Source organism: Nicotiana tabacum, chromosome 22 (genome assembly GCF_000715075.1).
Source record: "Nicotiana tabacum cultivar K326 chromosome 22, ASM71507v2, whole genome shotgun sequence".
Lineage (NCBI taxonomy): Eukaryota > Viridiplantae > Streptophyta > Magnoliopsida > Solanales > Solanaceae > Nicotiana > Nicotiana tabacum.
Window position 1 is genome coordinate 47,681,776 of NC_134101.1, and position 22,737 is coordinate 47,704,512.

At 40.9% G+C, this 22,737-nt stretch overlaps 3 protein-coding genes across 3 annotated transcripts; all 3 read left to right on the plus strand.

Annotated features, from left to right (window-relative positions):
• The first annotated feature begins 14,543 nt into the window (after window positions 1–14,543).
• On the plus strand, window positions 14,544–17,259 carry LOC107763147 (sugar transport protein 8). Its single transcript, XM_016581596.2, has 4 exons — window positions 14,544–14,881; window positions 15,013–15,332; window positions 15,414–16,040; window positions 16,522–17,259. The coding sequence occupies exons 1-4, from the start codon at window positions 14,773–14,775 to the stop codon at window positions 16,936–16,938; spliced, it is 1,473 nt and encodes a 490-aa protein (XP_016437082.1). The 5' UTR covers window positions 14,544–14,772; the 3' UTR covers window positions 16,939–17,259.
• A 2,553-nt stretch (window positions 17,260–19,812) lies between these two features.
• On the plus strand, window positions 19,813–20,765 carry LOC142175833 (uncharacterized). The gene is made up of 3 exons (XM_075242833.1): window positions 19,813–20,244; window positions 20,346–20,512; window positions 20,594–20,765. The coding sequence occupies exons 1-3, from the start codon at window positions 19,813–19,815 to the stop codon at window positions 20,763–20,765; spliced, it is 771 nt and encodes a 256-aa protein (XP_075098934.1).
• Window positions 20,766–20,922: 157 nt separating this feature from the next.
• Window positions 20,923–21,437, plus strand: LOC142175834 (uncharacterized). The gene is made up of 2 exons (XM_075242835.1): window positions 20,923–21,216; window positions 21,291–21,437. Exons 1-2 carry the CDS (start codon window positions 20,923–20,925, stop codon window positions 21,435–21,437), a joined length of 441 nt encoding a protein of 146 aa, XP_075098936.1.
• Window positions 21,438–22,737: the final 1,300 nt, after the last annotated feature.

Sequence of the window (22,737 nt, forward strand, 5' to 3'; positions counted from 1 at the left end):
AGATCATAATGACTTGGGAGAAGTCCCAGGCATCATGTGGTCACATGAGACTAATTTGCAGACCATGTGATCCTGCACTTCCCAACAAAATCAAACAGAACATGCAGATCTTGGCTCTCTTCACAGAACTTCCTTTTAAAAGGGCTTTGTGTTATTATAAGCTGGTTTCTGGTGTAATTTGTCTCGCCTGGGAAGGGATAATTGGAAAAAATATCTATCCGTAGTAGATATTTATGTCTATGTAATAGATGCATGACATATGTTTGCATAACTTCTATTGCTTAAGCATTGTTAGCTGCATGTAGTCTCAAATCATTAATCGTAACATGGTTTAATATAATTATCAAGCGTGAGTAAATTTTATTGAGGTAATGATGTCCTTTAGCAGTGTTTACAATGTGGTAGATATCATGTCCTGTTCCTAGGAAAGCTTGCATAGGTGTTATGACAAATTACAGAGTATCTTGCAGATAATGGCTCTACTTAAATATTTGATTAGAATTATGGAGTTTTAACAACGGTCCTATCATCGAATATATAGAATATGACCTAGGGAAACGAAAAGAACATGATGAGTTACTAAACTTTTATAGTATACTCCAAATAATTGATTTGTTATATGAGAATTCGTTACGAAAAGTATTTTGTACTCTTGATGGAAACAACGTGGTCGTGTTTGGCTAATCTTATAAGTTGGTCAAATTAGTTTATAAGTATATTTTGGCTTATATAAGCGTTTGGTAAATATTCAAAGTGCTTATAAGCTAAGTGTTTATAAGCTAAAATCAGTCATAAGTTGGTCACCCTCAGCTTATGGCTTTTTAGCTTATAAGCATTTTTAGTTTGACCAAAGCTTTTACTAGTTTATCCTTAATAATATTTTTTAATTCATAAAATATTTTTTCCAAAATAAATTTTCTAACTTTCCCTTCATTCCATATTCGTTGTTCATCATTTTCTTTACAAAGAAACTTTTTAATTTATAATCTTTTGTAAAGTTTTTAAGGATATTTTTATCATTTTAACAAAATAATAGTTTATCAGCACTTTTCTACCAAACACATCAATTACTTTTTATTAGTTTCAGCACATCTATCCAAACACGTAAATACTTATTTTAAAAAATCAGTTTTAGCACTTAAAAATACTTTTCACCACTTCAAACTTATCAGCTATCTATAAACAGCTTATCCAAACGGGCTCTTATTTAGGTTATTTATCTGGGTAAAATAAATTTCAAAGGAAAAGGGCAGCTTTGTCTAAAATAAACAACGGCTTTTTATTTTATATTTAAAGAATTTGTTAATATGTTATTTTGATAGAAATAATGAATTGAAAGAATTTAATATTAGAAAAGGGCAGATTTGTTAAACTGCATCTTATTTACATTAGTGAAAAATAGGTAAAATGAATTGTTATAAAAAATTAATATTAGAGAAGCAAGCGTAATATTGTAAATTACGTGGGAAGGCTATGTGATCGAATAAAATATGATGGATGTCTCTGAAATTATCACTAAAAATTAAGGATAAAATCGTTATATTCATGCATGTAGGAATTCCATAATATAGCAGGTGTAAGTGTACGATTTTGAAACACGAAAAAAGTGTGTGCAGTTGAATCATATTTTCATGAGTGTTTAGAGTAATTTATCCTGAAAATAAAATCATATTACATGAATGCTTGGAGTAATTTATCCTAAAAATATCTTAGAGAGTTTTAAGTGAGACAAATTGTAAACACATGGACAAGCAGGGGTATTTCATAGCACTCATAAACTCCATGAATTGGCGTAAATATCAGATACGGATAAATCCTTTTGCCACCTCTTTCAAAATTATTGTCCTTCTAGATTTATTTATAACAGACCTTGCGGAGTATTTCAGAAGTGAAATTATTACTACTGTCCGCCAATGAAACTTTAGCCTGTACTTCCAAATTGTACCTTTCCTGGGTCTTAATTTATTACCTGAATTGCTGTCCATCCTAACGGTAAGTATCCATGTCCAACCCAGGCCCCAGCTTCCAATGCTCAGTAATTAAAAAACATTTCGAACGTACACACTTTAGAGTTTATTAGAATTTGTCTAATATCAACCAGCACAATTTTATAAAAAAAAGACTCAAAGGGGATTCACAGCTACGAAAATCTTTTGCATATGCTAATAGCTTAGATGTTATGCTAATCTATTAAAGTTTCTTAGAGGTTTTATAAAACAAAATAACATTAATTATGTGATTAATGTAATTGATTTTTCGACTTTTTATGTAACTTATCATTTTTGTAAGTACGAAATAATGGTCAAGTGGTCAACAGCTCTTTTCCCTATAGCAAAATCAGATAAGCCTTATCTTATTTTATGTATCCATTGTTGACTGACTATAGAAGGACAAATTAAGGAGAGTTTTGGAAATTGCTAAAAATAAAGAGGGAAAGAGAAAACTTATTGAGTTTAAATATAAACTTAAAAATCATTTTTTAACTCTATTAAAAGGTTAGATAATATTTTGTATACGGGTGAAACCGGACCCATGGGACGTCCCAATTTTCAATATGGTAAATCGAGCGAGAGACGTGATGATAAGGAATCGGAATCGAGGCAAGGGTCTCATCGAGTCAGGGTCCGGGGGCACAACGCCCGCCCTCGGGAATGTCAAGGCCATAACCCCGGGATCGGTCCAAATCCCAAAAGACTTCAGAGAGCATTATCGAGCAACCGAGCACGATTAACAGAAGGCCGTGATATCCGTGACCAGCAGGGTATCACGGTGTGGATCTCGGCACGTACCGGCAGAAATCCGGTGATTAATTAAACGGAAGATTTTTACCTTTTATGAAATTTTACCTAGGGTAGGACTCCCCTACTATATAAAGAGGGGGTCTGATTATTCATTAACAACATTGTAACATGCATATCAAGTTGTTTTTTCTGTTATTCAAAGTTCTTATTCTTGTTCATCAGTGCTTGGTCATTGTGAGTCCGGGATCGAGGGAGGATATTTTATTAAGGCTGTTGTTAAGTCCGGAATCACCATCCTCAAGTGGTTTGATAATTTATTACTTTTTTTATCCGTTTAATCTAACATAATTTATTGTTTGTATCGAATTAATCCATGTATCCTTAAAACCACAAACAAATTTAATTGTTATCCATTTTTTAGGGTAAACAATTTGGCGCCCACCGTGGGGGAGTCCGATCGGTAGCCCAAAATACGCACGTTGGTGATGGTGATGGGATCAACTTGCGAGTAATCTTCGGAATGTTGCCGGCTCAATAAGCAGCGATAACCCAGGAAAACGCTCGCAGAAATGAACCAATTGTAGAAAGGCTGAGTGAAGCTGAACCTGGGATCAACCCTGAGATTATAAAAATGCTTGAGGAACTAACGAAACGGGTGGAATCGGGAGAAAAGAAAATCGAAGCCACTGACAAAAAAGTATAAACCTACAATTCCAGGGTCGACCAAATCCCAGGAGCACCACCGATATTGAAGGGCCTGGTTCCAAGAAGTTTGTTCAAAAACCTTTCCCTCCGAGCGCAGCTCCAAAGCCAATCCCAAAGAAGTTCTACATGCCCGAAATTCCCAAGTGCAATGAAACAACTGACCCAAATGAACATGTGACCTCCTACACGTATACCATTAAGGGGAACGACTTGAAAAATGACGAGATCGAGTCCGTCCTGATGAAAAAGATTGGATAGACCTTGTCAAAAGGAGCTATGATATGGTATCATAACTTACTCCTTAATTCTATTGACTCATTTGCTATGCTTGCAAATGCCTTTGTGAAAGCACACGTCGGGGCCATCAAGGTCGAGACCAGGAAGTTAGACCTTTTCAAAGTGAAGAAAAAAGACAATGAGATGCTCAGGGAATTCGTGTCCCGGTTTCAAATTGAACGAATGGACCTACCTTCGGTCGGGGACGATTGGGCCGTTCAAGCCTTCACCTAAAGACTCAATGCTCGAAGCTCATTGGATTCACAACAGTTGAATTAAAATCTAATATAATATCCGGCGGTAACTTGGGCCGACGTCCATAACCGGTACCAATCAAAATTAGAATCGAAGATGATCAGCTTGGGGCCCCTTCCGGGTCCGTTTATCCCATCAGAGCTAGTGACAGATCCAGAAGAGACATTGATCATGAACCAAGATCAAATAGAGACCGGTATCAACCATACAATGGAGATCGAAGAGGTAATGAGCCTGGACGAAACCTTGTGAGAAGTGAAAGGGGAAGCGACCAAGGTCAACATTGTTGGGAAACGTGTCAGGCTAATAGAAGGGAAAAATATTTGAAAGAGAAAAGCAATAAATTGCACAAGACAAGACAAGAGAAGATTTACGTGGTTCGGTAATTTTTGCCTACTCCACGGCCATACAAAGAATAGCTCTTTATTAATTGAAGAGAGAAAGAAGAAGTTAAGTGATGATATGCAAATGAAAATACATACCCCTTTTATAGGCATTTGAATGCCCTACCGACGTAAGCGCTTACATCATAGGAATGCCGATGTAAGCGCATACATCATAAGAATGCCGATGTAAGCGCTTATATCATAAGTTCATCTCTTTTTAATTTTTCTTTCTTTTGTTTTGTCTACTTTTATTTCTTTCACATACAGTAACAAGTTTGCTACTATCAAACATAACAGGAGACTCATGAGTAAAACGGCTTTGACAGGCCCATCGGGCCTAAGGAAGCGCCGAGGTTATTGGAGTACAACTTCAATGTCGATGTAGTTGCCATTGTATCTGCCATCGGACGCATCAAAAACACCAAGTGGCCTCGACCTTTACAGTCCGATCCTGCCCAAAGGGACCCAACCTAATATGTAAATATCACGGCACTCATGGCCACAGAATTGAAGACTGCCGACAACTGAGAGAGGAAGTAGCCCAGTTATTCAACAACGGACACCTCCGAGAATTCCTGAGCGATCGAGCCAAAAATTATTTCAGGATTAGGGACTCTAATAAGCAGATCGAGCAGGAGGAACCTCATCACGTCATTAATATGATCATCAGTGGGGTCGGCGTCCTTCAGGGGTCGATGTTAAAGTGCACCAAAGTGTCCATCACAAGGGAAAAATGGACTCGAGATTACGTGCTATAAGGAACCGTATCTTTCAACGACGAGGACGCTGAAGGCGTCGTGCAACCGCACAATGATGCACTGGTAATATCTGCACTCATAAATAAATCTCGAGTTAAGTGTGTGTTAATTGATCAAGGTAGCTTGGCCAATATCATCAGATCGAGGGTCGTAGAACAACTGGGTCTACGAGACCAAATTGTGCCTGCAGTTCGAGTTCTAAACGGATTCAACATGGCATGTGAGACCACTAAAGGGGAGATAATCCTACCGGTGAACACTGCCGGAACCGTTCAGGAAATAAAGTTCTATGTGATCGAAGGAGATATGAGATACAATGCTCTATTTGGAAGGCCATGGATTCACAACATGAGGGCGGTGCTCTCGACACTACACCAGGTGTTGAAATTCCCAACACCAGGAGGGATTAAAACAATTTACGAAGAATAACCGGCCATAAAGGAGATGTTTGCGGTCGACGAGGTGGTCCTGATATCCCCATTCTCGACATCAAAGAACTCAAGTTTGATCACCAAGGAAGAAACCAAAAAGCAATCACTGATACCGGCCCTGACCGAGATGAAAAAGTAGGGGATGGGCGAGGATGACGACTATAGAGTTCCCAGGTATTTCATAGCCCCCAACGATACCGATGCCACCAAATCAACGGTCGAGGAGCTGGAGCAAGTCATATTGATCGAGCACCTGCCCGGTCTGAAGGTATACCTGGGCACGGGGTTAAGTCCCGAGCTCAGGAAAAAACTCATTGAATTCCTTATAGCTGACATAGATTGTTTTGCTTGGTCCCACCTGGACACGACAGGGATCCCGCCAGAAATAACTACTCACAAGTTGAGCCTGGATCCGAAGTTTAATCCGGTCAAACAGAAAATGAGGCCACAGTCCGAAGTCAAGTATGCATTCATAAAATACGAGGTGTCTAAACTCCTTAAAATAAGATCCATTCGGGAAGTTAAGTACCCGGATTGGTTAGCAAACGTAGTAGTAGTACCTAAAAAGGGGAATAAATTAAGAATGTATGTAGACTATAAAGACTTGAACAAGGCATGCCCCAAGGACTCTTTTCCCTTGCCCAACATCGATCGCATGCTCGATGCAACGGCCGTCCACGAGATCCTCAGCTTTCTTGATGCCTATTCCGGGTACAACTAAATTCGGATGGACCTGGGCGACCAGGAGAAAACATCTTTCACCACTATACTACAACGACCTTTGAAACGCACCTACTATTATATCGTAATTCCATTTGGACTAAAAAACGTCGGTGCCACTTACCAACGCCAGTAAATCAGATGTTCGAAGAGAAAATAGGAAAATCAGTGGAGGTTTATATTGACGACATGTTAGTTAAGTCCCTGCGAGCAGAGAACCATTTGAAACATTTGCAGGAAACGTTCAACATATTGAAGAAATACAATATGAATGAACCCGGAGAAATGTGCATTCAGAGTCGGGTCCGGGTAATTCCTCGGATTCATGGTATCCAACCGTAGAATCTAGATCAATCCAGATAATATCAAGGCCATAGAAGACATTATTGTGATGGACAATGTCAAGGACGTTCAAAGGTTAACTGGGCACATAGCCGCCTTGGGTCGATTCATTTCAAGGTCCCCTGACAAGAGCCATCGTTTCTTCTCGTTATTGAAGAAGAAGAAGAACTTCTCATGGACCCTGGAGTGCTAACAAGCCTTGGAAGAACTCAAGCGGTACCTTTCGAGCCCGACTTTACTTCATACTCCGAACGTAGACGAGCAGTTGTACCTGTACTTAGCGGTATCCGAGATAGCGGTAAGTGGAGTCCTGGTCCGGAAAGAGGAAGGTATGTAATCCCCTATATATTATGTTAGCAGGACTCTAGGCGAGGCCGAAACTAGGTATCCTCACCTGAAAAAATATGCGCTCGCTTTGCTAAGCGCCTTTAGGAAGTTAAAACTATATTTTCAATGCCATCCCATATGTTTCGTGACTACTTACCCGTTGAGAAACATAATGCATAAACCCGAGCTCTCTCGATGATTGGCCAAATGGGCCGTGGAAATCAGCAGATACGATATCAAATATCGACCCCGAAGCGCCATCAAAAGGGAATTGTTATTAAACTTGGGGACTTCCTCGGGGATCTGGACCCTCTTTACGGATGGTGCCTCGAACGCAAAGGGGTTCGTACTTGGCATCGTGTTGAAGCCACCAACGGGTAATATAGTTAGGTAATCTATTAGAACTGTAAAATTGACTAACAACGAGGCCGAGTATGAGACTATGATTTCAGGTCTCGAATTGGCTAAAAGCCTGGGGGGCGAGGTGATCGAAGCTAAATGCGATTCCCTCCTTGTGGTGAACCAAGTCAATGGGACGTTCGAAGTCAAAGAGGAACGAATGCGAAGGTACCTGGACAAACTACAGGTAACGCCACATTGGTTCAAGGAGTGGACCCTGCAACATGTACCTCGGGATCAAAACAGCAAAGCCGATGCTCTTGCTAACTTGGGATCGTCGGTTGATGATGATGAGTTCAGCTCGGGAATGGTCGTACAACTCATGAAATCGGTAGTGGATGAAGGCCACGCAGAGATAAACTCGACAAGCTTAACCTGAGACTGGAGAAACAAGTATATAGATTACCTGAAGACCGGGAAGCTACCCTCGGATCCAAAAGAATCGAGAGCTCTGCGAACAAAGGCGACCAGGTTCAGTATGTCCGAAGACAACACCCTATTCAGGAGAATGTTCGATGGCCCACTCATCATATGTCTGGAACCGGGAGATACCGAATATGTCTTGAGGGAAGTTCACGAAGGCACCTGCGGGAACCATTCGGGTGCCGAATCGTTGGTTCGTAAGATAATCAGAGCTGGCTAATACTGGATCGACATGGAGAAAGATGCGAAGGAGTTCGTGTGAAAATGGTGTCAAAGGCACGCACCGTTGATTCATCAGCCCGGGGAGATACTACCTTCGGTCTTGTCACCCTGGCCATTCATGAAATGGGGAATGAACATCGTCGGTCCCCTGCCGTGGGCACCCAATAAGGCTCAATTTATATTATTTATGACTGACTATTTTTCTAAATGGGTAGAAGCCCAGGCATTTGATAAAATCAGGGAGAAAGAAGTTATTGATTTTATTTGGGACCACATAATATGCCAGTTCGGAATGTCGGCTGAGATCGTTTGCGAAAATGGGAAGCAGTTCATCGGCAGTAAGGTGAGCAAATGTTTTGAGGACCATAAGATCAAAAGGATCCTATCAACACCCTATCACCCTAGTGAGAATGGGCAGACGGAGTCTACGAACAAAACCATACTTCAAAATCTTAAGAAGATATTGACCGACGCCAAAGGAAAATGGAAGAAAATTTTGCCCGAAGTCCTGTGGGCATATTGTACGACCTCAAAATCTGGTACCGGGGCCACCCCGTTCTCGCTGGTGTACGGTGCCAAAGCGCTAATACCGGTCAAAGAAGGAGAATCGAGTTTTAGGTTCCGATATGCGACCGAAGAGTCAAACGATGAGGCCATGAGCACGAGCCTGGAACTATTGGACAAGAGGAGCTAGCCTGCCATCGTCCGGTTAGCCGCCCAAAAATAACGGATCGAAAGGTATTACAACCGGAGAGCCAACCTCCGACACTTCAATATTGGGGACTTGGTATTAAGAAAGGTGACACTGAACACCCGGAACCCGAACGAAGGGAAGCTGGGACCGAATTGGGAAGGTCCATATCGAATTATCGAGATTACCGACAAAGGATCATACAAACTCGAAGCAGGGAACGGTGAGCGACTACCGAACAACTAGAACGTAACCCACTTGAAACGATACTACTGCTAAGGTATGACCCTATCCATTCTTTTCTTTACATATATTATGAACTGGACTAACACTTGCAGGCAACGGCTAAAGAATGATACAGCTATTAGGCCCGAAAGCACGCGTTGCATTCTTTTTTCCTTGAACCGGTTTTGTCCCAAATGGGTTTTCCGGCAAGGTTTTTACGAGGCAACAGTAGATCGTGCTAACTTAGAATTGAAGATCGGTTATGAACCGGAGTCGAGGGTCGCATCAATAGTATCCGAGCCCTCTCAATGATCGACCTCGAATACTGGGGGCTATCACCCTCGGATAATGGTTTTAGCAAGGAAGGAAACTTTGTGCTTGAACAGTCTGGGCTCGGTGGATAGGATTTATTGTAAGGTCCAAATGGTCAAATGAATTGTACCCACATAGACCACTTAAGCCATAACACAACGCATGTACACATTTGCAATCTTGTATGTTGCGCACAGAAATAAAAGAAAATTTCTACCTTGCAGATACATATTTTGTCCCTTAAGACTATTAGATTTTGCTCCATAAGGATAGATATTGTGCCCAAGGGTCGCCTCTCTAGTTCCAAGGGATCACCCCCACTCGGGAACTGTCACCCTACGCAAGCCCAGACGGCTCAGGTATCAAAGCCCGGGGGTACAAGCCTATTAGGCAGTACCCGAATTTAAAAAGCTATGGCCATCCTAGAAACGGCTTGGAGACGTCCGAAGCCCGTAATCAAAACATAAGGCCTTTAAAATTTCCAAAACTGTTCCAAGGATACCCTCGACAAAACTATAATCTAAAAATATTTAAGCAAGTACTTTGGGGAAAGCTTCCGGTCATACCAAGCCCCCACAAGTTTCAAACAAAATTACATCGAAAACAAGCCTCGCTCGAACTTTCGAACAAGACCTTATTTCTACGTTTTATTTCGTGCTAAGGCATTTGAAATCTTTGAAATCATAAAGAATAAACCAAAAGAAACAAACTCAAAAATTGCCAAAGGGAAAAATGCCTTATATATATTCCAATAAAGATCTTTACAAAGGCTAAACGGCATCAAGAAAATAAACAGAAATAAAAAAACACAAAAGAAAAATCTCTAAGGCACCTAAGCTTGATCTCCACCGGAGCCAGCCTCGTCACCGGGGCCATCGGGGTCTTCTCCGCCCTCGAGTTCGCCGGAGCCCTAGAGCCTTCCTCGTCCTTGGGGTCAGCCAGCTTCTTAGCCTCGGCCTCAAGTTTTTTAGCATCTTTGATCTCGTCCGACAAGTCAAAACCTCGAGCATGGACCTCCTCGAGAGCCTCTCTTCGGGACTGCCACTTCACGCACTCAATAGTGACTTTCAGGCGGTCCTGGGTTGCCTCAGCATCAGCTCTGTATTGAGCCACCATCTCTTCAGCATCGGCCCCGGTTATTTCCATCACTGACTTGGCTATTTTAAGCTCCTTTCCAAGGGCATCCCATTCAACGATGGTCGAGTCTAGTTAAGACTGAAGGTCTTTAATTTTTTGGGCTCGGGCCTCAGCTTTCTCCCTCGCCACTCGAAGTTGGACCTCCACCGAGGCCAGCTGCTTTCGGGCAGCCTCCTTCTCCGAAGCCAATCGTTCTATTTTTCCCTTCCACTCTTCGGCCATGGCCTTGACCTCATCCACCTCGGCTCGAAGTTGGTCGATCTGGTCAACCTTCTGCTGAACCTGCAGGTTTTGATCGTTAGTCACCATGTCTAACTCATCATCGCTAACTTCAAAGATCTTTTCCTGTTCCACCAGGTCGGTATGTTCCTTCTGAGATGCATCCAACTCAGCCCAGTGATTCTTGACCGCTTCTTCGCATTGCTCGCTGAGAAGCTTATACATGTCCCTCTTCTTAGCAAGCTCCTTGACCTCAGCCTCGAGCTGGTTAACCTCAGTTCGGTACCGGAGAAAGGCTTTATGATGGAGTATCGAGGTCTGCAAAGATATGAAAAGGAAAGGGCATGAGAGATATCAAAAACTAAATTTGAAGACAAAAGAGTGTTATGACACCTTACCCGGTTTAGCACCTGTTTTGCTTCGTTGAACAAGCATGGTGCATCCACCTCGTTAATTTTCGCATGATCTTCTTCGATTACCAGGCAAAGGATGTAGCTAGCTACTCCGATAGGGGCGGAAAGAACCCAGGCATCCTTCGGGACGGTGATGATAACTGATCGCTTCCGACCGGGATCCATGCTCGGGGCGGGGAACCAGTTGCTCAACTTTGGGATCGAGTTCAGCTCACCGTCCTCCGAGGATGAGCTTTTCCTCGGCACCCCTAAATCACCCAACCCGGAGAAGTATTCTAGAGCGATTGATTTCACACCATCAAAAAAGCAACAGAGGGGATCGTCCGCACCATGAGCCCCTTCGTTGGATCGATGCTTCATCACTCGGGCTTTATCGAACATGAACTCTGCAAATGAAGGCGACCCCAAAATTTCTATAACACTAGGCGGGGTGGAGCCGGTATCTGAACTAGTCCTCACTTCTGCACTAGCCTCCTGAACAAGAGTGGGATTATCCTCCATTGTTTCTCCCTTGATTGCCACTCGTCCTTCGGGGATGGATGACTCACAGGCCACAAAACGATCGTCCTCCTTGGGCTCGTCCTTGAGCCGGTAAAGGAAGTTTGAGTCAGGAACTTGGGAGCTGGAACTGTCCTTTGGCTTACAGGCTAACCTTATCTTTGGTTTCTTTTTCTCCTAGATCGGAGAACTCGGATCCCTCCTTCTTTTCTTCTCTCCTACTATGGCCCCGGGCTGTCCCAAAGCAGAAGGATCGACGGGCAGGTCTTCGCCCCCACTAAAGGCCTAAGCTCAATGGTCTTAGGCAAGCCTGCAAAAAGAGAAGAGAAGGAATGAGGACATAGTGCTGAAAAAGGGAGCCCAGTGCTACTTATTTGGGAAAAGAAATCTTACCATGGGAACGGGCCTCCCAGCGGCACTTCGAGAGCTCGCACCACGAGCGCTCGGCATAAGGCATCTGCAAACAAATGCCTTCGATCCACTGCTTGAGCTGAGAAATGGCATTTGGGACTCGAGCGAAGGTTGCACCACAACAAATACCGATGAGGAAAAGGGAGGTAAAATGTAAAATGGACATCTATAAGAAAAGTAAACTTACATGATACATTCCACTTCTCGGGGAATGGTCTAACTTCAGTAGGGATCAGGTCGGCGGTCCTCACCCAGACAAAGTGTCCCTACCAACCCCGATCCTGGTCCTCGACAATGCTTGAAAATGGGCTTTGTTGACCCGCCATACGAGATTCATCAGTCCTCCCCCCCCCCTCCCCCCCCCCCGAAGATTCGGGGATTGTACAAGCGGAGTAAATGATCGATGGTGAACAACCAGTAGTCGATCTTGTTCACAAAGTATCGGAGGAGGATTACGATCCTCCATAGTGATGGGTGAATCTGACCGAGGCATACATCATACCTTCTGTAGAAGTCGAGGATAATCGGGTCCACCGAGCCCAGCGTGAAGGGATAAGTATAGACACTTAAATATCCCTTCACATGTGTAGTAATGTCATCATCAGGCTCGGGAACTACTATGTCCTTATCCACCCAGCCACATTCCTTTCGAACCACGGGAATGACGACCTCGGTGATAGAGCAGATGTACATGGACACCGCCTTGCCTCGGCCTTGCACCTATGGCGGCTTTTCGACTTTAAAGTCATCCATGACCGAAACCCCCCCGGGGATGAACATTTTCAAGGGGGCACAACTGTCTGTTCATCGGTAGCCGCGCCGGGAGCGAACCTCTCGAGGACAACCACATCAGGGGCGGTCTCCTCGACCTCGGTGGTCGGATGTGAGGAAGAAGAAGCACCTTTTTGAGGAATAGTCTTGGAAGTATTCGCCATTGTTATCTGGAAAAAAGGTTTGAAAGTGTGAAGGACGATTAGGAGATGAAAGGTAAAAACTTACTAAGAAAATCAACCACGCTGGCTTGGGTAGAGGATAAAGAAAAGATTGTAATTTGTTCAAAAATCTTGAAAAACAAAGGTAAGAATATTGGAGTATGAAGAAAGGTGGTGGTATCTTGAAGAATCGAAGGTAAAAGCTTGGTCAAGAGTAAAAAATGAATGAAGGAGGGAGTATTTATATACGCTTTGCGCCGTTTCGCATTCAGGGACGGCCTGCCGATGGATGACACGCGTTCGAAGTCATTATGATGCGACTGACAGGACGTTTCTGTTTCTTTGTTGTTTCTGTCACAGCGTGTTGAAGAAGGAATAGAAGAGCTCGTATCGTTCCTCGATGTTTCCGTAAACTTACTCTCCGAGAAAGGGGACTATTTGTATACGGGTAAAATCGGGCCCATGGGTTGCCCCGGTTTTCAATAAGGTAAATTGAGCGAGAGACGTGATGATAAGGAACCAGAATCGAGGCAAGGGTCTCATCGAGCTAGGGTCCGGGGGCACAACGCCCGCCCTCGGGAATGTCGGGGCCATGACCCCGGGATCAATCCAAATCCCAAAAGACTTCAGAGAGCATTATCGGGCAACCGAGCACGATTAACAGAAGGTCGTGATATCCGTGACCAGCCGGGTATCACGGCGTGGATCTCGGCACGTACCGGCGAAAATCCGGTGATTAGTTAAACGGAAGATTTTTACCTTTTATGGAATTGTACCTAGGGTAGGACTCCCCTACTATATAAAGGGAGGGGGAGGGTCTGATTATTCATTAATAATATTGTAACACGCATATCAATGCAATATACTATTATTTTCTCTGTTATTCAAAGTTCTTATTCTTGTTCATCAGTGCTTGGTCATTGTGAGTCCGGGATCGAGGACGGATATTTCATTAAGGCAGTTGTTAAGTCCGGAATCACCCTCCTCAAGTGGTTAGATAATTTATTACTTTCTTTATCCGTTTAATCTAACGCAATTTATTATTTGTATCGAATTAATCCACGTTTTCTTAAAACCACAAATAAATTTAATTGTTATCTGTTTTTTAGGGTAAACGATTTTTAAAGAGATATCAAAGAAATCTATGTTTTAACTTTTAACTGCAAGAAAAAAAACATTTTCCAGAAATAAAAAATAAAAATACCAAAAATCACTTTATAATAAGCAAATGGCAATTCTTTCCTTCGTCTTTTTCTTGATATTTGTCCAATTATTTAATGTCATCCAATTTTTTCACAAGAATCCTGCCATATAAAGTTTCTAAACAATGGATAAGATTTGGTTAGTCATTCTTTTTCCTAGAATAGATATGCGATGCTCAAACTTTTGAGTGTAAATGCATGCATATCCTTCCCTAATTAATGAATGGTCTTTAATTAGCTTGACCATATGGATCAAGTCAAACTCGAAATATTCATAATTTCCCGTGAATTATGTTGGTTTTCACAAATTTCCTCAAAATCAGAAAAACCTCAATTAATAAAAGATACGACCAAAAGAAAAAGTCTCTTATAGTTTTGAACGGAAATTAATGGGAGATCGATCCTATTTTTTTGGAACATTAATAGAAAAGAGATTAAAATTGTGTCCACAAATTATGCGAAATAAAGTAACTGTAAAAAAATGAAATCGCACACTATAAAAAGGCATGAATTTGGAGGAGAATGACATAATTCCAGCAAATAAACTTAACTGGAGAGTCCGAGGCAAAGACCTATCCTTTGCTCCTAAGCTCTTTGTCTCTCCTCTCCCATATGTAGTCTATGCTGGTATCTATTTAAAAAAAATACATATCCGTATAAAAAAGAACAAAAATAGAGCAAAGACTCAATCTACGTATATAAACCAGTTTTATCGGAGGGTATTAAAAAAATAAAATAAAATAAAAAATGTCGACAGCTCAGGTAAACAACTCCAAGATCACAGTCTATGTGGTATCATGTTGGATCTTTGCTGCCTTTGGAGGGCTTATGTTCGGTTACGATATTGGTATTTCAGGTTTGTATACTTTTCTTTTCTTATTCAATTACCTTTTACGGCTTTCTGTTGATAAAATAATAACATCATTTTATCAAAATATTTCAGATTTGATTTGTCATAATCTTTTCTTTGTTTGGTGATTAAATCAGGAGGAGTATCTGGTATGGATGATTTCTTGATAAAATTCTTCCCAAATGTATATGAAAGAAAGCTACATGCAAAGGAGAACAATTACTGTAAATATGACGATCAACTTCTCCAGCTATTCACCTCATCCTTGTACCTATCAGCTTTGGTTTCTAGCTTTTTCGCTTCAAAAGCCTGTCAATTGTTAGGTCGTAGACCCACCATTTTCATGGCCTCTGTTTTTTTCATTGCCGGCGCCGTCATTAGTGCTGCCTCTGAACACAGATGGATGCTCATTGTTGGTCGTATTTTGTTTGGCGTTGGTGTTGGCTTCGGAAATGAGGTACCACAATTACAAATAACTTTCTTCTATTGAAATTGTAAAAGGACAAAAAACTAATGGTTATTATTTTGGTTGTCGCAGACTGTTCCTTTATTTTTAACAGAAGTAGCACCAATCCAACTTAGAGGAGCTGTGAATATTCTCTTCCAACTGTTCGTAACAATAGGAATATTCATCGCGAATCTGGTTAATTATGCAACATCAACTATGCATCCAAATGGTTGGAGGGTGTCACTAGGTCTTGCTGCTGTTCCAGCGTTGCTTCTTCTCATTGGTTGCTTTGTCATAACTGATACCCCAGCAAGTCTGATCGAACGTGGCAAAGAGGATCAAGGAAAAGCAGCACTAAAGAAAATCAGGGGAGTTGAAGATGTTGAAGTTGAGTACAAAGAAATAGTGGCTGCTTGTGAACAAGCCAAGCAAGTGAAACATCCATTCAGGAACCTCGTAAAAGCTGCAAGTGTTCCACCACTTGTGATTGCCATATTTTTGCAGATATTCCAGCAATTCACTGGAATTAATGCCATTATGTTCTATGCTCCTGTTCTGTTCCAGACCATGGGTTTCAAATCCGACGGTGCACTTTTGTCCGCTGTCATAACTGGGCTTGTTAATGTTGGCGCTACCTTTGTTTCCATCTATGCTGTTGACAAGCTTGGAAGGAGAAAATTGCTCCTTCAAGCTTGTTGCCAAATGTTAATTTCTCAGGTATGAACATGACCAAAAGGCTCTTAGAAAATATAGAACTAAAATAGACATACTAACATAACTAAAACATAATCTCAATTAATTGGTATCGATATAATGCGTGCCTTAAGTGAGAACATCCCAGCAATATATTCCGTATTGCAGGATCCATCATAAATTGACTTAATTTTACAGCGCATCACAACTTACAACATAAGGGGAGCAACTGTTAAGTTGTCTTCTGTAACCTATCGGTCAGGGGTTCTAGTCGTGGAATCAGTCACTGATAGTTGCATCAGGGTAGGCTGCCTATATCACACCCCTTGGGGTGCGGCCCTGATCCATAGATTTTATGTGAACGCGAGATACTTCGTGCACCGGAATGCCCTTAGTCAACTTATCACAATCCTCCCAGTTTATTCGCGTTTGAAACCGATAATGTAAGTTAACAGAGGCGGAGTTTCGGATGATTTCTAATGAAGTATTTTGGTTAAATTTGCAGTTGGCAATTGGAGGTATTTTATCAGTCAATTTGAAGGAGACAGGAACATTGGACAGGACATTGGCAGCAATAGTGGTGGTTCTTGTGTGCACATATGTCATGTCATTTGCCTGGTCATGGGGACCTTTGGGCTGGTTGATTCCAAGTGAGACATTCCCAATGGAAACAAGAACAGCTGGTTTCGCTTTTGCAGTTAGCACAAACATGCTCTTCACCTCCTTAATTGCTCAGGCATTCTTGACCATGCTCTGCAAAATGCAGGCTTACATTTTCTTCTTCTTCTCAGCCTGGATTGTTGTGATGGGATTGTTCGTCATATTCCTTTTGCCAGAAACCAAAGGAGTCCCTATTGATTCTATGGTGGAAGATGTATGGAAGAAGCATCCTGTTTGGAAGAAACTCTTCAAGAATGAATGATCATTCAAAGGATTGGCTTAATATCCCTCCTATGTTTAAATTGGTTTATAGTCGTCTTTGATTCAGTGATATAGTGCTAAACTTATGGCATTTATTGCCTACAACCTATCCTCCTATCCTTTGTAAATTTGTTTTCAATTATCCATGTATCGAGGTTTAGTGCTCCAATCAAAGCAATTGGATGAATTGTTGTGGTTCGTCCAGTGAGCTTTGAAAGAGTACTAGCTTCTATCATCTTTTCCTTTTAATGAATTCCATGTCTTCATTGTTTTGTTGTAAAAATATGAAAATTTATGAAATCGAAAAAGAACAATTCCTCTACTTCGACATCCAGTTGATTGTTTCGTTATGTGAGCTGTATGTCATTGTTCGTTGCAAATTAAAAGATTGACATCCATGTTGTTGGTTTAAAAGTGAACCACAAGCCATTCCTTAGATGGTTTGCGGTTGTAAATAAAGGAAAAGAATATATAAGTAGTAGCTAATTAACTGGAGTTGATTAGAGAATTAAAATGAGTTATAATGAAGTTTCAACCATGGGAAAGAGGAAGAAGAAGATATTTGAAGATAAATCTCATTATTAGGTATGCAAATATTTATCTTGAGAATCCGGTGATGCTTACATTGGAACTATTATAAACAAACATAACATTTTAATCCAAGGATTGGATGAGGGCAAATTACTAATTCCAGTTAATATGTTTGATTCTTTTAATTGTATATAAATTAAAGAGAATATTTTTAAGACTTATATCCTATCAATTTTTTTTACGCAGATCTTTAGGTGGATAAATAGTCTTAATTCTCTCTCTTCTCTCTCCTCCATGTGCATGTTAGTGGTGAGTGCTAACATACGCCATCGCCGAAATGCCTAGAAGGGGGAATTGGAGGACAGCGATCAAGGAGGCAATAACGGAATTGACGGAATGAATTACTGAGGACGGGAATCTAGGGTTGGGATCTGGAAAAGTGCGATCAATTACGAAAATTCTGAGCAAAACACCAGGACCGGAGAAGACTATCGGAGAAATCAACACGCCAACAAATCGGACGGTACTACAGAAAAAGAATGTAAACGTAACACTGGAAGTGCTGCAACAGATGGCAAGGACTATACCTAGGTTGGAGGGGAAAAACCTGCAAACTACTGTTCGATTGGAGAATTTAACTTCTCCAAATACTGGAACACAGCAGGGCAGGGCAAATGATATGATTCAAGGAAGTGAAGTGATTGAAGCAAAAACTAATGAAAAGGAGCCTATCATGGCGAAACAACAAATAGAGAAGGCAAACATTGGGAAGGAGAATAAGAACTGGGCAAACCTGTTTGAAGGGAATAGAATGGCTGCTAAAGGTATGAATCTCACTTTTATTGCTCCTCAAATTCGCAATGGTGTCAAAATTGTGCAATTGAAAAAGGAAGAGGTGGATAAGGAGACAGAGAAATGGCGTAATGCTGTAATAATGTATGTAATTGGGAAAACACCTACAATTGGGTTGTCGAACAATTCATTGCATTACAGTGAAACTTCACAGCCAAACCTAAAGTTTACGTGCACAATGAAGGCTACTTCATTGTCAAATTCACATGCAAGGAAGACCAGAATGAGGTCCTGTTCTCAGGGCCATACACAATCAATAACAAATCTATAATAACCAAAGTTTAGACTCCGAATTTCAATTTTGATGAGGAGGTATTAAAAATCATACCCTTATGGATTAAACTTCCAAATTTACCACTCAATTGTTGGAGTATGAACTCATTAAGCAGAATAGGGAGTAGACTAAGGAACCCTTTATATGATGATGATTGTACAACAAAGGTCGAAAAGGTCTCATATACAAGGATGCTTATTGAGATGGATGTCACTCAACCATTGCCAACAAAGGTGACTGTTGAAGATCCTAATGGAGAGATATTTGAACAGGAGATAACATACGATTGGAGACCATTGTATTGTCCTACATGCTTGCAAGTAGGGCATTGCTGCCAACAAAAAGTCCAAACCACAAGGAATCGGGAACAACAGCCACAAACTATGAAGAAGCTTACGAAGCAGGTATGTGTGAAAGCAGGGCAAAGCAAAACTGTAACACAGGTGCAAACTAAAAATGACAAGGAAGTACCAGACAATAAGGGGAAAGCCAAAGAAGGTGAGGAAGGTTGGACAGAAGTGCGTGGAAGATCAGCTGTGAAGACATTTAAAACAGGCGAACTAGAGAGTACAGAACAGCTGGTTAGCATTAATGGTTTCAATTCACTTAGTGAAGAAGCAAATCAACAGAGAATGGAACCACAACATGCACAGTATAAAGAGGAGGAGGAAGTAGCATAGGGGTGGAGGACATGACTCATTTTCCTTTTCTACCAAGATGAAGATAGTTACTTGGAATGTTCAAGGGGTGAATAAGTTGTATAAACAAAAGGAGACAAATGAGTTTATTTGAGAGAATAACATTAGTATTATAGCAATAATAGAGCATAGAACTCAAGAGAGTAAAGTTGCAAGTTTATTTAATAAAATTGCACCTGGATGGGACTGGATCACTAATGAATCTCGTACACAAAGAGGGAGAATATGGATGCTATGGAACCCTAACCTTACAGTGATAACTGAACTGAATATGCATCCTCAATTCATACATGTTCAAGTGAAAGGGATAGCTGTGAACATTGAATATCAATTCACTGCAGTGTATGACTTACATAGTATAAAGGACAGGCTGGTCTTGTGGCAACAACTGGAGCAAATAGAGTCATGGAAGCAAGGACCATGATTAATAATTAGGGACTCCAATGCCATATTGAATGTAGAAGACAGAGTACATGGTAAAAAAGTGTAGGATGCAGAAACAAGAGATTTCAGAAAGTTTATGGTAGAAGCTGAGATGACAAAACTACAAACAATTGGAAGATCATACACATGGAGCAATAATCACACATATAGTAAGATTGATAGAGCCATAGTCAACTCAAACTGGATAACTACAATGCCACTTCTATCAGTGCAAGTTATGGATCCTATCTTCTCATATCACTCTCCACTCTACATTAAATTGGGTAGGCCAAAAAATAGATGCAGGAAAGCATTTAGATTCATGAACTGTATAGCAGAACACCTTAATTTCACCAAGGTAGTAGAAAACAGCTGGAGGCAAACTAATAATGCACACTATATGAAGGACATCTGGGAGAAGCTAAAGCATGTTAAGAATGCCATCAAAGAACTGAATGTCAAAGAGTTTAATGGGGTCACAAAAAGAATCAAAGACATCAGAGACAAGCTTAAAAATGTACAGGAAGACGTGAGAACTCCAAACCACTCACAAGACTTATTTAAGCAGAAAAGGAGCTGAGAATACAACTTGAGAAATGGTATTTGATAGAAGAAAGCATATACAAACAGAAATTCAGGGTGCAATGGCTAAAGTTAGGAGACTCCAATTCAGCATACTTCTTTGCAAGCATGAAGAATAGGAGATCACAAAATCATATCAAGGCTTTAGTGTCTACTGAAGACAGAATTTTGCAAACAGAGAAGGGCATAGATGAGGAAATACTCAAATTCTACAAGTAGTTACTAGGAAATGTAAATACAACACTGCCAGTAATACAGCCTAATATAATGAACACATGTTATATACTTAATAAAAGGCAGCAACAAGCACTCATTAGACCTTTTGACAAAGAAGAAGTATATAAGACACTACAGGGGATAGATGAAGCTAAAGCACCAGGGATAGATGGTTTCAACTCATGCTTCTTCAAAAAAAGCCTGGACAACAGTTGGAGAGGAGGTGACCAATACAGTGCTGAAGTTCTTTGAAACTCAAGACATGTACATGCCAATAAACTGTACTGCTATTACACTAGTTCCAAAAGTAAAGAACCCATCTTATGTGAAGGAATTCAGACCAATTTCCCGCTGCACTACAATATACAAAATCATATAAAAAATGCTAACCAACAGACTACAAGGGGTTATGGATGACATGATTGATAAAGGACATGCTGCTTTTGTACCTGGCAGGGTGATCAATGATAATATTATACTTAGCCATGAGCTAATAAAGTGGTATGGGAGAAAAGAAACATCACCTAGATGCATGATCAAAATTGACATGCCAAAAGCCTATGACTCACTAGAGTGGGTGTTCCTGGAGCAGGTGCTTATTGGGTTGAATTTCCTTGAGACATTTGTGAAATGGATTATGACCTGTGTACAAACAGTATCCTACTCTATTGTAGTTAATGGTAAGGCAACTACTCCATTTGCTGTAAAGAGAGGGATGAGGCAAGGGGACCCCCTATCTTCATATCTTTTTGTAATAGAAATGGAATACCTTACCAGGCTGCTGAAGACTCTGAAGAGTATGCAAAGCTAAACCTAGTGCAGTTGGGATTTGCAGATGACCTGCTCCTATTCTGCAGGGGAGATGTGATATCTGCAAAGCTACTGTATGTTTGTTTTGACAGTTTTTCTAGGGCTTCTAGTTAGTAGCTAACCAGGAGAAAAGTTTTATCTATTTTGGAGGAGTTGCTCCTAACATACAGCATGGAATCTTGCAAACTTTGGGCTTCCAAACTAGCACATTGCCCTTTAGATACTTAGGTGTACCTCTGAGCTCTAAGAGGCTATCAGTTGGGCAATGTCAACCACTATTAGACAAGATGACAGGAAGGATCACTACCTGAAAAGTAAAACTAATGTCTTATGCAAGTAGGTTGCATATGATTAAGAGTGTACTTACAACTATACAAAATTTCTGGTCTCAAATATTCATATTGCCTAAAAAGATCATTCAGGTGATTGAAGCAATTTGCAGAAGCTACCTCTGGACAGGAGCTGCAGAATGTTCCAAAAAAGCTCTCATTGCCTAAAAAAAGTTATGCTTGCCTAAGGTTGTTGGTGGATTGAACATAACAAACATTGGCTTATGAAACAAAGCAGCTATACTAAAGCACCACTGGAGTCTTGGGCAAAAAAGATAGACTGTGGATCAAATGGGTCCACACATATTATATAAAGGGGAATATGATGAATGAAGTAAAACCAAAGCAGGCATCCTGGGTTATGCAAAAGATCTTCAATACAGGAAAATATTGAAGAGATTGGGCTAACAGTAGATGAGACTATGAGCAGGGACAAGTTCTCCATAAGGCAAATGTATAACAACATACGAGGTGATTATTCCAGAGTTCATTGGAGGAGGCTGATATGTAATAATCAAAGCAGTCCAAGGTGGTCCTTCATTTTATATATGGTTGTACAGAATAGGCTATATACCAGAGATAGGCTCATCAAATGGGGGATGCAGAGTAGCCCGATATGTATTTAATGCGAGCAAGAACAGGAAACCACGCAACACTTATTTTTCGAATGCAACATAGCAGTTGGAATCTGGCAAAAACTACTCACCTGGCAAGGTGTCAGCAGAGCTGCAATGGGATGGTCTGAGGAGATAACATGGGCAATAAAGAATGCACGAGGGAAATGTGGGAAAACTGAAATATATAGAATGACTTTAGCTGGGAGCATTTACTATATCTGGCAGGAAAGGAACCTAAAACTATTCCAGAACAAACGTAAATCAGAGGATGTGATTGTAAAGATGATTATACAAGATATACATTGCAGAGGAAGCAAAGTACCAAGACTAGCAAAGCAGATGGCAAGCCTAAACTTCTATCCATGAAGCAATAAGGAGAAGGTCTAACCAGGTGCAATAAGATAAATGATACTCAGTAGTAAAGATTTCTGAAGGTCAGAGTTAGTAGAAGAGACTAGAGATGCATGC

What these genes read in the sequence shown, in the direction of transcription:
- LOC107763147 (XM_016581596.2), top strand. Translation starts at nt 14,773, where the DNA reads ATGTCGACAGCTCAGGTAAACAACTCCAAGATCACAGTCTATGTGGTA. An exon ending in TTACGATATTGGTATTTCAG is followed by an intron (nt 14,882 to 15,012) that starts GTTTGTATACTT and finishes TGATTAAATCAG; the next exon opens with GAGGAGTATCTGGTATGGAT. An exon ending in GCCAAATGTTAATTTCTCAG is followed by an intron (nt 16,041 to 16,521) that starts GTATGAACATGA and finishes TTAAATTTGCAG; the next exon opens with TTGGCAATTGGAGGTATTTT.
- LOC142175833 (XM_075242833.1), top strand. Translation starts at nt 19,813, where the DNA reads ATGGTAGAAGCTGAGATGACAAAACTACAAACAATTGGAAGATCATAC. An exon ending in TTAAAAATGTACAGGAAGAC is followed by an intron (nt 20,245 to 20,345) that starts GTGAGAACTCCA and finishes ATATACAAACAG; the next exon opens with AAATTCAGGGTGCAATGGCT. An exon ending in GAAATACTCAAATTCTACAA is followed by an intron (nt 20,513 to 20,593) that starts GTAGTTACTAGG and finishes ACTTAATAAAAG; the next exon opens with GCAGCAACAAGCACTCATTA.
- LOC142175834 (XM_075242835.1), top strand. Translation starts at nt 20,923, where the DNA reads ATGGATGACATGATTGATAAAGGACATGCTGCTTTTGTACCTGGCAGG. An exon ending in AGGCAACTACTCCATTTGCT is followed by an intron (nt 21,217 to 21,290) that starts GTAAAGAGAGGG and finishes ATACCTTACCAG; the next exon opens with GCTGCTGAAGACTCTGAAGA.